The sequence below is a fragment of the Gossypium hirsutum genome, chromosome A03, assembly GCF_007990345.1.
Source record: "Gossypium hirsutum isolate 1008001.06 chromosome A03, Gossypium_hirsutum_v2.1, whole genome shotgun sequence".
In the NCBI taxonomy this organism is placed as follows: Eukaryota; Viridiplantae; Streptophyta; class Magnoliopsida; order Malvales; family Malvaceae; genus Gossypium; species Gossypium hirsutum.
In genome coordinates this window covers 95,807,971-95,821,904 of record NC_053426.1, presented here as the reverse complement: position 1 = coordinate 95,821,904, position 13,934 = coordinate 95,807,971, and the positions used below count along the sequence as shown (strand labels likewise).

The 13,934-nt window shown below is 35.1% G+C and overlaps 1 protein-coding gene and 1 non-coding gene across 2 annotated transcripts; both read right to left on the bottom strand.

The window, feature by feature from the left end:
- Positions 1 to 433: 433 nt before the first annotated feature.
- LOC121226646 (small nucleolar RNA R71) lies at positions 434 to 540 on the bottom strand. Its single transcript, XR_005924390.1, has one exon. It is a non-coding gene; the product is annotated as a small nucleolar RNA R71 (small nucleolar RNA).
- Positions 541 to 7,655: 7,115 nt separating this feature from the next.
- LOC107936605 (uncharacterized) lies at positions 7,656 to 8,816 on the bottom strand. The gene is made up of 4 exons (XM_016869673.1): positions 8,564 to 8,816; positions 8,303 to 8,491; positions 8,016 to 8,260; positions 7,656 to 7,898 (listed from the first exon to the last, which is right to left on the bottom strand). Exons 1-4 carry the CDS (start codon positions 8,814 to 8,816, stop codon positions 7,656 to 7,658), a joined length of 930 nt encoding a protein of 309 aa, XP_016725162.1.
- Between the last annotated feature and the right edge of the window lie 5,118 nt (positions 8,817 to 13,934).

Sequence of the window (13,934 nt, the reverse complement as noted above, 5' to 3'; positions counted from 1 at the left end):
GAAGAGATGACTGAAAACCAAGACAATCAGTTACCTCCTACAATTACGTTAATCAAAATCCTGGTCCACGCACTATGTATGATTATGCTAAACCTTCTTTAAGAGGAACTGAATCAAGCATAGTTAAACCTGTTGTAGCTGCAAATACTTTTGAACTAAAACCTATCACTATTCAAATGATACAGCAATTTGTTCAGTTTGATGGTTTGTAGGATGAGGATCCCAACGCTCATTTAGCAAACTTTTTGGAATTATGCGATACATTTAAAATCAATGGCATTTTTTATGATGCCATACGTATTCGGTTGTTTCCCTTTTCATTGAGGAACAAAGTAAATAGTGGTTGAACTCGTTACCACGAGGGTCAATTACTACTTGGGAACAAATGACCGAAAAATTTTTACTAAAATATTTTCCGCTTGCTAAAACGGTTAAATTACGTAATGGTATCTCTTTTTTTGTGCAGATGGATTTAGAAACACTCTACGATGCATGGGAGAGATACAAGGACCTTTTGAGAAGGTGCCCTCACCATGGGTTACCCCTTTGGCTACAGGTTCAAACGTTCCATAATGGCCTGAATCCTTCGAATCGGCAAATGGTTGATGCAGCTGCTGACGGAACCATCAATAATAAAACACCTGAAGATGCTTATGAGTTTATAGAGGAGATGTCACTGAATAACTATCAGTGGCAAGTCATGAGGACAAAACCTATAAAAACAACCAGTGTTTATAATGTTGATTCGGTCACCATGCTCTCCAATCAGGTAGAACTCTTGAATAAGAAAATTGATGGTTTTCTTAGTTCTTCACAGGTTCACCCAGCAATGCAGTGTGAAGCAAGTGGAGGTGGATCAAGCAATTCGGAATACCAATTTTATGGCCACAACATGGATAACGAGCAGTTAAATTACATGGGTAATAATCATTGATCTCAAAACATTCCATATAATAATAGTTATAATGCAGGTTGGAGGAACCACCCAAATTTCTCATGGAGAGGTCAAGGAAATCAAAGACCACCTCCAGGCTACCAACAACCACCCTACCAACAAGAGAAGAAGCCGAACCTTGAAGAGATGCTGTCTAAATTTATCTCGGTGTCAGAAACTCGTTTCCAGAACACCGAGACAGCACTTAAAAATCAACAAGCATCGATCTAAGGGCTCGAAACTCAGATAGGCCAGCTGTCCAAACTAATCTCCGAACGACCATAAGGTAGCTTGTCAAGTAATACTGAACCCAACCTAAGGGAAAAACTCAACGCAATTAATATTCAAGATGACAAAGGAGTTGTTGAGCCTGAGCCATAACCGAAACAAGAAACTGTGGTAGGCAGAGGTCAATGTGTGGTAGGTCATAATAAAAACAAATTAGTGAATGTCGAATATAAACCTAGTGTGCCATACCCCAACGCAATAAGGAAAGACCGCTCAGATGAAAAATTTGGTAAATTTCTTAAACTCTTAAAAAAATTACATATTAACTTACCGTTTATTGAAGCTCTATCGCAGATGCCAAATGCAATGAAATTTTTAAAGGAGCTTTTAGCAAATAAATGGAAGTTGGACGAGGCATCTCATGTGGAGCTAAAAGCAGTTTGCTCAGCTATTCTCTAGAATAAACTACCCAACAAATTAAAGGATCCAGGGAGTTTTACAATTCCTTGCTTAATTGGTATTTAGATGTTAATAATGCATTAGCTGATTTAGGGGCTAGTATTAACGTCACGCCCTACAAAATTTTTAAACAATTAAGTCTTGGGAAACCCAAACAGACTAGGATGAGCATTCAATTAGCAGATAAAACTATAAGATTCCCTAGGGGTATTATTGAAGATGTGTTAGTTAAAATTGATAAATTTATATTTCCCGTTGACTTCATTATTCTAGACATAGAGGAGGACAACAACTCCTTCGATTTGAGGATGACCTTTCTTAGCAACTGCTAAAACTATGATTGATGTTGGCACAGCTGAACTCACACTCCGTGTGGGAGACGAAACAATCACCCTTTAAGCTCGCAATTTTGGCAACATATCAGAAATTGAAGGTGATCTTCTAAACCATTCTACTAAAAATGACAATCTGGTACACCCTACTTTGTATGAAATGAGTTTGAAGGAAGCACATGAGTTATTCTCAAGCAGTAGCAGAGGACATATTCATGAAGATCGAAGGCTGCAAATCGAGGAACTAGATGAATGGCGGACGCATAAACCGAGAACACATGATAAACCAAAACTATGCCAGAACGAGCTCAACACCTTCCCACATCAACTTAAGGTTGGAGATAAAGTCTTATTAGATGTCACAGATCCTCACATTGTCGCTACCACACCGAATGAAGAAATCTCTCTTACTGTAACACCCCTTAACCCCAAGCCATAACTGAAATAGGGCTACCAGGTATTACCGACTTATACATTAACATTTATACAAAATCGAGTCATAAACTTTACATTCCAGATCAATTCTTATCAAACTTTATCTTAAAGTCCCTATTATGGGCCTACAGGGCCCGATATATGTTTTAGAAGTGATTTGAGACTAAACCGGGAACTTTGAAAAATTTTCCTTAAAGATAAGGGCACATGCGCGTGTGGCTTGGGACACATCCGTGTGGCCTGGGACATGCTCGTGTGCTGCGGCATTGTGATACATAGCTAGCTATTGGCTTAAGCCCATGGCCAAATGACATGCCCGTGTGTTAAGGCCCTGTAATATTTAGGAGGTTACTGAGTTTCTTACACGGCCATAAGCCACGCCCGTGTCCCCTGACTGTGTGGCACCATGTAGGCTTGATTTAAGCCAATTTGCCACCCCTTCTAGAGGTAGTTTTCACAAGCCATATTATATAATATTTATACCTAAAAATTTTCAACCAAACAATTATTTCATTTTCCAATCATAAAACATCACATTCAACATAGTTTGTATACTTAATTATTCATATAATTACATTACTAAATCAAATCCTTTACATGCCATATAAACCAAAAAGTTGTTTAACAAAATCTACCGGAGTAAATCTGGATAGTGTGACCCTTGGTGTAGAGCCGATCCTCCGTATATATATAAGTCAATCTACAAAACAAATCACATACACCAGTAAGCTTATAGAAGCTTAGTAAGCTCATAGGCATAATAGCACAAATCTTATCGAACACTGTACACAATTATATATGTATTAGTTAAACTATTTTATCCTGCAAATCACAACTTCATTAATAAACTCATTTGAATGATTTTCATGATGCAATTCACGGACTTAATTCTTTTGGGCCCATTTCTTATTTATTTCCATTGTCAAATTAGAGAACAATAATGGAATTGAGTGCTTCATTATCATATTGCCATAGTAAATTATGGACTTTCACATTGTCACATATCACACACTGAAGCCATAGCCCTGCCATGGTCTTACACGGATCACATATCATACCGATGTCATATTCCAGATATGGTCTTATACGGAATCACATTATCACATTACATTGATGCCATAGCCCTGCCATGGTCTTATACGGGAGTATGAATCACATTGTACCGATGCCATTGCCCGGCTATGGTCTTATACGGAAATATATATATCACATGTTTTCCGTCAATTCATTATGGTCATAAAATGAAAGCACTCAAACCATTGTTCCAACTAATTTGTTCTTTTAGTTACACATTATTCATTAGTTAATACAATTTGATAATGTTCATCTACAAAAAAAAATACTTTAACAATCATAAGATTTTCATATCAAACATTGAACTTTGCCATAAGAACTTACCTGGGCTAATTTGCAAAAGTCGTAGAAATTTAAGGACTATTCTTGAATTTTCTCCTTTCCATGATTCACTTCGTTTTCTTGATATATAATTATAAAATCATTCCTTCATTAGCATCTATTTAAATTCCATTCTATTTCACAATTTATGCCCTTAATTTTCAAAATTACACAATTACCCTAAACTTTTCAATTTTTACAATTTAGTCCCTATTTAATTTATTCATCAATCAAACTGATTCCTTTCAAATATCATTTTATCTAAACACTAAAAACTGCTTCACAGCCTTTGACATTCCAAGCTTCAACACAATCCTAATTCCAACAACTTTCACAATTAGGTCCTAAAATAAATTTCTATGCAAATCTCTTCATAAAATCATCATATAATGAAATTAAAGCCTTAATTCCATGATAAATCATCATAAACTTTCAGCACTTACTCATGGTAACTTTCTAAAATATTCATCAAAGTAAAAACTATTGACTTAGATATTAGGACCTAGTTGCAAAAGTCTCAATATCACAAAAATCACAAGAAATAATCAAGGATTGAGCTTACATGTAATAGAAATATGAGAGACCAGCTTAAAAGAACCCTTCAATGGTGTTTTTGCTGGAGAAGATGAAGAAAATTGAAGAAAACTCTAGATTTTTACCTAATATACCATATTTTACAATTTAATATTTACCCAATTCCAATTTGCCCCTTGTTCACACTTGATTTTTATTTTCCAGCACACACCTACCGTCCAGCCCAATAATAGGTGTTTAATTGCCTATTTAGTCCTCCTTAAATAATTATTAGAGCTATTTAATCACATTTCACAATTTTGCACTTAATTCAATTTAGTCCTTTTTACCCGATTGATTACCGAAACCTTAAAATTTCTTGACGAAACTTTAATTCTAACTTATTAACACTCCATACATATTTCTAAAAATATTTATGGCTCAGTTTATGAATTTGAGGTCTCGATACCTCATTTTTATCTCATTTAATCTACAAATTTCTTTTAATTCACAATTTCACTAATTAAAAATTATTTCTAAAACCACACTTAGCATTTACTTACTAATATCTAAACTCACATGTCGAATTTAGTGATCTCGAATCACTGTTCTGATATCACTAAAATTTGGGCCGTTACAACTCTCCACCCTTAGGAAATTTCGTCCTCGAAATTTCGTACCTGAAAACAAATGCGGATATTGTGATCTCATAGATTCTTCCGTCTCCCAGGTTGCCTCCTCCAATCCATGTCGATGCCATAACACTTTTACTAACGGTACTCGATTAGTCCGTAACTCTTTAACTTCTCGAGCTAGAATTTTTACTGGTTCCTCCGAATAAGTCATATCTGATTGTAGCTCTACCTCAGTATGAGGAATCACATGTGAAGGGTCTGATCTATACCGTCTCAACATAGATACATGAAATACATTATGAATTTTCTCTAGTTCTGGAGGCAAGGCCAATCTATAAGCTACTGGACCAATCTTCTCAATGATCTCATACGACCCGATAACTCGTGGACTAAGTTTTCCCTTTCTACCAAACCGTAGAACTTTCTTCCACGGAGAAACTTTCAAGAACACACGATCACCCACGTTGAACTCTATATCTCTTCTTTTCAAATCCGCATAGGACTTTTGACGATCAGAAGCAGCTTTTAAACTTTCTTGAATAATCTGAACTTTCTCTTCAGTTTCCCAAATTAAATCCACTCCCACTAATTTTGATTCACTTAATTCGGACCAATACAATGGGGTTTTACATTTCCTTCCATACAAAGCTTCAAATGGTTCCATTTTGATACTAGCTTGATAACTATTATTATAAGCAAATTCAGCTAAAGGTAAATACCTTTCCCAACTACCACTGAGCTCGAGTATACAGTACCTCAACATATCTTCCAAAATCTGAATCACTCGTTCTGATTGCCCGTCAGTCTGAGAATGAAAAGCTGTACTAAATTTTAACTTAGTACCTAAAACTTCCTGTAGTTTGCCCCAAAACCTCGGATCTCGATCTAAAATAATTGATGTCGGCACCCATGTAATTTCAAAATTTCTGACACATATAATACCGCTAATTTTTCAAGCGAAAAATTCGTTCTGACAGGAATAAAGTACGCTGACTTAGTTAATCTATCCACTACCACCCAAATCGAATCTTTCTTTTTCGGAGTCACAAGCAACCTAGATACAAAATCCATAGTCACATTTTCCCACTTTCATTTTGGAATCATTACGGGTTGTAACAAACCCGTGGGTACTTGATGTTCTGCTTTTACCTGTTGACAAATCAAGAATTTCACTACAAATTCACAAATTTCTTATTTCATTCCTGGCCACCAATACATTTTCTTCAAATTACAATACATATTCGTACTGCCCGGATAAATCGAGTACATGCTACTATGAGCCTCTGATAAGATATCATTCTTCAACTCAGGCTTCTTCAGAACACAAAATCTATTGCGATAGTATAACATACCACCATTATCAATAGAGTACTCTAAGTTCATATTGTCTTGAACCATTTGTCGTTTCAGCACCAACTTCGGATCTTTATCTTGCAACTCCCAAATTCGTTGAAAGAATACTGGTTTTGCCTTTAATTTGACTAACATAGGACCATCTTCATTAATAGACAAGTGAGCATTTAACGCCCGAAGAGCAAATAATAATGATTTCTGACTACGTGCATCTGCTACTACATTTGCCTTACCCGGATGATAATCGATGACAAGATCGTAATCTTTCAATAGCTCTAACCATCACCTCTGTCTTAAGTTCAGCTCTTTCTGCGACATTAAATATTTCAAACTTTTATGGTCTATATACACATAACATTTCTCCCTGTATAGGTAGTGTCTCCAAATTTTTAGAGCAAATACTATAGTAGCTAGCTCAAGATCATGTGTAGGGTAGTTTCTCTCATGTGGTTTCAATTGACGAGAAGCCTATGCTACAATTTTTCCTGACTGCATCAGTACACAACCTAAACCATTCAAAGAGGCATCACTATATACTACATACGACACACCTAATTTAGGCTGAGTCAACACTGGGGCCTCTGTCAACCTTTTCTTTAACTGATCAAAACTTCATTGGCATTCTTCCGACCATACAAATTCAACATTCTTTTGTAGTTACGGGGTCATCGGCGAAGTAATCATTGAAAAATCCTTCACAAATCGACGGTAGTAACTAGCTAACCCAAGAAAACTTCGCACTTCCGTAACATTCTTTGGAGTTTTCCAATTAATCACTGCTGACACCTTGTTCGGATCTACTCGTATACAATCAGCTGACACAATGTGACCCAAAAATCCCACTTCATGAAGCCAAAATTCACATTTGCTGAATTTTGCATATAATTGTTTTTCCCTCAAAATTTGCAATACAATTCTCAAGTGTTGAGCATGCTCAGATTCTGTCCTTGAATAGATCAGTATATCGTCAATAAACACAACCACATATCTATCCAGGTAGGACTGAAAAATTTGATTCATTAAATCCATAAAAACAGTAGGAGCATTTGTCAAACCAAATGGCATAACTAAAAACTCATAGTGACCATACTGAGTTCTAAAAGCTGTTTTCGGTACATCACATTCCTTTACCTTTAACTGATAATACCCAGATTTGAGATCTATTTTCGAAAACACCTCAGCATCCTTAAGCTGATCGAATAAATCATCAATACGAGGCAAAGGATATTTATTTTTAATCGTTACCTTATTCAACTGTTTGTAATCTATACACAACCTCAATGAACCGTCCTTCTTTTTCACAAATAAGACAGGTGCACCCCATGGTGACATACTCAGTCTGATAAACCCTTTGTACAACAACTCTTACAACTATGTTTTCAACTCTTTTAATTCAGCTGGAGCCATTCTATACAGTGTCATTGATATGGGAGCTATTCCCGGAAGCATATCTATCACAAACTCAACCTCTCTATCGGGTGGTAAGCCTAGTAATTCTTCAGGAAATAGATCCATGAATTCATTCACAACAAATAATTGCTCTAACTTTGATTCAGAACTTCGAGTATCAAGAACATAGGCTAAATAAGCCTCATTTCCTTTACGCAACAATTTCTGAGCAAAAATAGACGAAATCATTCTAACAGTATCACCCAAATTTCCATACTCAACCAAAATAATATCTCCTGTCTGACATTTCAAACTAATTCATTTTTCTCGACAATTCACTACCGCATCATGTTTCATTAACCAGTCTATTCCCAAGATAATGTCAAATTCCCGAAACGGTAGCAACATCAAATCGGTGGGGAAATCACAGCCCTTAACTTTCAGTGGACAGTTATGGCATATTAAATTAACTACCACACTTTGTCCTAATGGATTTGTAACTTGTACATCATAATCAGTAGGCTTAACACATAGATTCTTTTTAGATGTTAACATAGTAAAAATACATGAATGAGTAGACCCAGGGTCTATTAAAGCATACACAGGAACATCATAAAGATAGAAAGTACCAGCAATTACATCCGGAGCTGTTGCTTCTTCTCTTGCTCGAATGGCATAAGTATGAGCAGGAGCCCTAACTTCTGATCGACTAGCAGTATCTTTCATACCTGAACGAGTAGCCCCTATAGCACTGCTCTGACCAGAGCGTCTTCCTTTTTGAGGAGGAGTTTTTTGTTTCTCTTTCTGTTTCACTTCTTCTACTTGTAGTTAGGGACAATCACGTATAAAGTGATCAGTGGCCCCACATTTATAACAAGCACCTAACTTACTTCTACATTCACCGGGGTGACTTCTTCCATAATGTTGGCACTTAGGCCTTTGGGTATTTTGTACACTACCCACACTAACAGCACGTCTGTCAGATACCTTATAATCAGATTGTCTTGGTCTACTCTTTCCTGATCTTTCCAGTGCTGAAGTGGCTTGACTAAATTTCTCTTTAGATTTCTTCACTGGTAAAGCTAAAAATGACTTAGATGCACTTCTTTTGAAAGATTCTTTACTTCTTCTATCTCGTTGCATCTTTCTATTATATACTTATTCAAGTTTCTGAGCACGATCTGATAAAACAATAAATTCCCGTATCTCAGTGCCCCCTATCATCATTCTAATCTCATCATTAAGCCCTTCTTCATATCTAATACACATTTCTTCCTCAGTTGGTACGACATCTCGAGCATATTTACTCAGATAAACAAATTCTCTTTCATATTCAGCCACTGACTTGTTTCCTTGTCGCAAGTCAAGAAATTCTCTTTTCTTCTTATCCAAATATCTTCTACCGACATATTTCTTCTTAAATTATTTTTGGAAAAATTCCCAAGTGATCTTCTTAGCCGGTACTACAGCTTCTATTATTTCCCACCAGTTATAAGTTTCTTCTTTCAGTAATGACACGACACATACTAAGTAATCATTTGGTTGGCACGCCATTTGCTTAAACACCCTCATTATGCTTTATAACTAATACTCAGCTTTGATGGGGTCATCGTCTATTCTTTCTTGAAATTCTTCGGCCCCATGTTATCTGAGCTTTTCAAATGGACAACATTTACTAGATTCAGTTGTCGGATGAGGTGGAGGAGCAACCAGGGGTACTACCAATGTTGAAATAGGGGGAGGAGGTTGCTGAGTCTGATTTCTTTCTCGCACATTCTCATTATACCGTTGATTCATGAATCCATAAATCATATTTTTGAGTTCTTGTTCTCGCATCAATGAAATTGGAACTTCACTACTTGTTCCTTGTTCAGAGGTTTGTACCCTGCTATTAACTTCTTCTTGCTCAATTTGTTCTGGTCTATCTGACATCTTTTCAAATCGAAGATAATCTATAATAAAAACAAGGATTAGATCTGATTATACACATCACACTATCACAGATTTATATGCCATGTACTTCTAGACACTTTTCACATCATACATATTCCAAGAATCGGCTAAACTGAAGCTCTAATACCAATAAATGTAACACCTCTTAACCCCAAGTCGTAATCGGAATAGGGCTACGAGGCATTACCGGACTTATACACTAACATTTATACAAAACTGAGTTATAAACTTTACATTCTAGATCAATTCTTATCAAATTTCATCTTAAAGTCCCTATTATGGGTCTACGAGGCCCTATATATGTTTTAGAAGTGATTTGAGACTAAACCGAAAACTTTGGAAAATTTTCCTTGAAGATAGGGGCACATGCCCGTGTGGCTTAGGACATGCTCGTGTGGCCTAGAACACGCCCGTGTGCTACAGCCGTGTGATACATAGCTAGCTACTGACTTAAGCCCACGGCCAAATGACACGCTCGTGTGTCAAGGCCGTGTAATATTTAGGAGGTTACTGGGTTTCTTACAATGCCATAAGCCACGCTCATGTCCCCTGACCGTGTGGCACCATGTAGGCTTGATTTAAGCCAATTTGCCACCCCTTCTAGAGGTAATTTTCACAAGCCATATTATATAATATTTATACCTAAAAATTTTCAACCAAACAATTATTTCATTTTCCAATCATAAAACATCACATTCAACATAGTTTGCATACTTAATTATTCATATAATTACATTACTAAATCAAATCCTATACATGCCATATAAACCAAAAAGTTGTTTTAACAAAATCTACTGGAGTAAATCTGGATAGTGTGACCCTTGGTGTAGATCCGATCCTCTGTATATATATAAGTCAATCTACAAAACAAATCACATACACAAGTAAGCTTATAGAAGCTTAGTAAGCTCATAGGCATAATAGCACAAATCTTACCGAACACTATACACAATTATATATGTATTAGTTAAACTATTTCATCTTGCAAATCACAACTTAATTAATAAACTCATTTGAATGATTTTCATGATGCAATTCACGAACTTAATTCTTTTGGGCCCATTTCTTATTTATTTCTATTGTCAAATTAGGGAACAATAATGGAATTGAGTGCTTCATTATCACATTGCCACAGTAAACTATGGACTTTCACATTGTCACACATCACACACCGAAGCCATAGCCCTGCCATGGTCCTACATGGATCACATATCATACCGATGCCATATCCCAGATATGGTCTTATACGGAATCACATTATCATATTACACTGATGTCATAGCCCTGCCATGGTTTTATATGGGAGTATGAATCACATTGTACCGATGCCATAGCTCGGCTATGGCCTTATACGGAAGTATATGTATCACATCTTTTTCGTCAATTCATTATGGTCATAAAATGAAAGCACTCAAACCATTGTTCCAACTAATTTGTTCTTTTAGTTACACATTATTTATTAGTTACACATTATTTATTAGTTAATACAACTTTATAATGTTCATCTACAAAAAAAATACTTTAACAATCATAAGATTTTCATATCAAACATTGAACTTTGCCAAATGAACTTACTTGGGCTAATTTGCAAAAGTCGTAAAAATTCAGGGACTATTCTTGAATTTTCTCCTTTCTACGATTCACTTCATTTTCTTGATCTATAATTATAAAATCATTCCTTCATTAGTATCTATTTCAATTCCATTCTATTTCACAATTTATGCCCTTAATTTTCAAAATTACACAATTACCCCAAACTTTTTAATTTTTACAATTTAGTCCCTATTCAATTTATTCATCAATCAAACTAATTCCTTTCAAATATCATTTTATCTAAACAATACAAACTAATTCACAGCCTTTGACATTCCAAGCTTCAACACAAAACCCTAATTCTAACAACTTTCACAATTAGGTCCTAAAATAAATTTCTATGCAAATCTCTTCATAAAATCATCATATAATGAAATCAAAACCTTAATTCCATGATAAATCATCATAAACTTTTAGCACTTACTCATGGTAACTTTCTAAAATATTCATAAAAAACTATTGAATTAGATATTAGGACCTAGTTACAAAAGTCTCAAAATCACAAAAATCACAAGAAATAATCAAGAATTGAGCTTACATGTAATAGAAATATGAGAGACCAGCTTAAAAGAACCCTTCAGTGGTGTTTTTTCTGGAGAAGATGAAGAAAATTGAAGAAAACTCTAGATTTTTACCTAATATACCATATTTTACAATTTAATATTTACCCAATTCCAATTTTGCCCCTTATTCACACTTGATTTTTATTTTCCAGCACACACCTACCGTCCAGCCCAATAATAGGTGTTTAATTTCCTATTTAGTCCTCATTTAATAATTACTAGAGCTATTTAATCACATTTCACAATTTTGCACTTAATTCAATTTAGTCCTTTTTACCCGATTGACTATCGAAACCATAAAATTTCTTGACAAAACTTTAATTCTAACTTATTATCACTCCATAAATATTTATAAAAATATTTATGGATCGGTTTATGAATTTGAGGTCTCGATACCTCATTTTTATCTCATTTAATCTACAAATTTCTTTTAATTCATAATTTCACTAATTAAAAATTATTTCTAAAACCACACTTAGCATTTGCTTACTAATATCTAAACTCACATGTCGGATATCATTAAAATTTGTGTCGTTACACTTACGGTACTTAGAATTTTCCCATTCGGTACAGTCGAGGTAAGTCATCCCAAGTTCGACACTTTTAAGGTAAAAAAACACCCGTCTGAAACCATATTTTAATGAGAATAATAGAAGGAATGAGAAGTATAAACTCCTCGAACAATCATGACCATTCAATGGAGAGGTAAGTCGAGCGTATACTATAAATAAGCCCTTCTCGGGAGGCAACCCGTGCACTAACAATATTAATTTCTTTAAATTTTAGTATTTAACACCTAACTTACTAACAGAGATCTTGGATACAGGTTTTTCCATACAGACACGGCCAAGCACACGGGCGTGCTTCGGGCCGTGTGAAAACAAGGCAAATATTTCCCCAACACGGGCTACGATAAATCTCCACGACTGTGCGACATTGCCGTAGGCGAATGTGCCAAAACAACACAGGCATTCGACACGCCCGTGTCTAGAACCCGTGGCCGTGCCACTTGAAAAATTAGATTATCTATCTTTTTTTATTTTTCTTTCATTAATTTTTGAAGTTTCTTTTGTTTTTAAACACGGCTTATCTTTATGATTACTACCAAATTATTCCCCCAATTCTCCTTTTTTTCTTCAGAATCATGTTTGTCCTCCAGCTTTATTTCCAACAACTCCCTCTCGCTAATCCAGGAATTTCATCCATTTTTAACTCAGGAAGTTTCACTTCTCTCCCTATCTTATTTTTATATTTTTATATCTATTTTTGTACATTGAGGGCAATGTACATCTTAAGTGTGGGGGGTATCCATTTCATTATCAAAAAAATCCCTGAATGACTGTCTTGTTCTCTTGAAAAGCTCTTATATCATATTTAGGATAAATTTTGATTGATTTATGATTTTGATTGATATATCCTAAATTAAAACATAGGCATTTATGCATTGATTGTTTGAACTTTAAGACATTAAGAGAATCAAGCATGATAAGTTGATTTTTAAGAATTTAAAATTTTAGGTTGTTTTCCCCAAAGTTTAGGTATTACTTTGAGTTGGAATTCACAAGTTTTAAACATCAAAAAACCATAATTTTTGTGAGATTTTTGAGCATCTATTAATTCTTTCATGCTCACTTTTATTATTGCTTTGAGTGCGTCAGTAATTGAAACTGTTATTCTAGAACTTGCTTGATTATGCATGTCAAGACCACACTATTTGACTTGATATGTAAAAATGATTAAGGCACTTAGGATTAACCCACTCATGCCATGAAAAGCCTACCTCCACGAGTAACCCTTAGTAAACCCCGTTGAGCTAACAAGCCATTTCTTGTATGACCCTTAATATTAACCCTTAACCCATTATTGTTGAAATCCCTTAAATTAATCTGACCCCTATTTTTGTCGAGATTTGAATTGAAATAGTTACTTAGCTATGTTTTATTCTATTTTGTAATTTAACTAATTCTTAAAAAAAACATGTATACATCTTAGTAGTAGTAATCTTCTGAGCTAAAGAAGTTAAATTCCATATTCTGAGAAAAGCTCTGTTGTACGCAATCGATAACTAGCTACTTTTCTAGTTAGGTAATTTTTCAAGTCAATCTCGATTCTGACCTTTTCTTTCAGCTTGTGACCAAACCCCCTAACCAAA

Excerpts from the sequence above, each read along its gene's own strand:
- LOC107936605 (XM_016869673.1), bottom strand. The coding sequence starts at position 8,816 with ATGCAACGAGATAGAAGAAGTAAAGAATCTTTCAAAAGAAGTGCATCT. Across the intron at positions 8,261-8,302 it reads AGCTCCGGATGTAATTGCTG|ACCCTGGGTCTACTCATTCA; the intron begins GTACTTTCTATC and ends ATGCTTTAATAG. Across the intron at positions 7,899-8,015 it reads GGTTAATGAAACATGATGCG|AAATTGTTGCGTAAAGGAAA; the intron begins GTAGTGAATTGT and ends ATTTTTGCTCAG.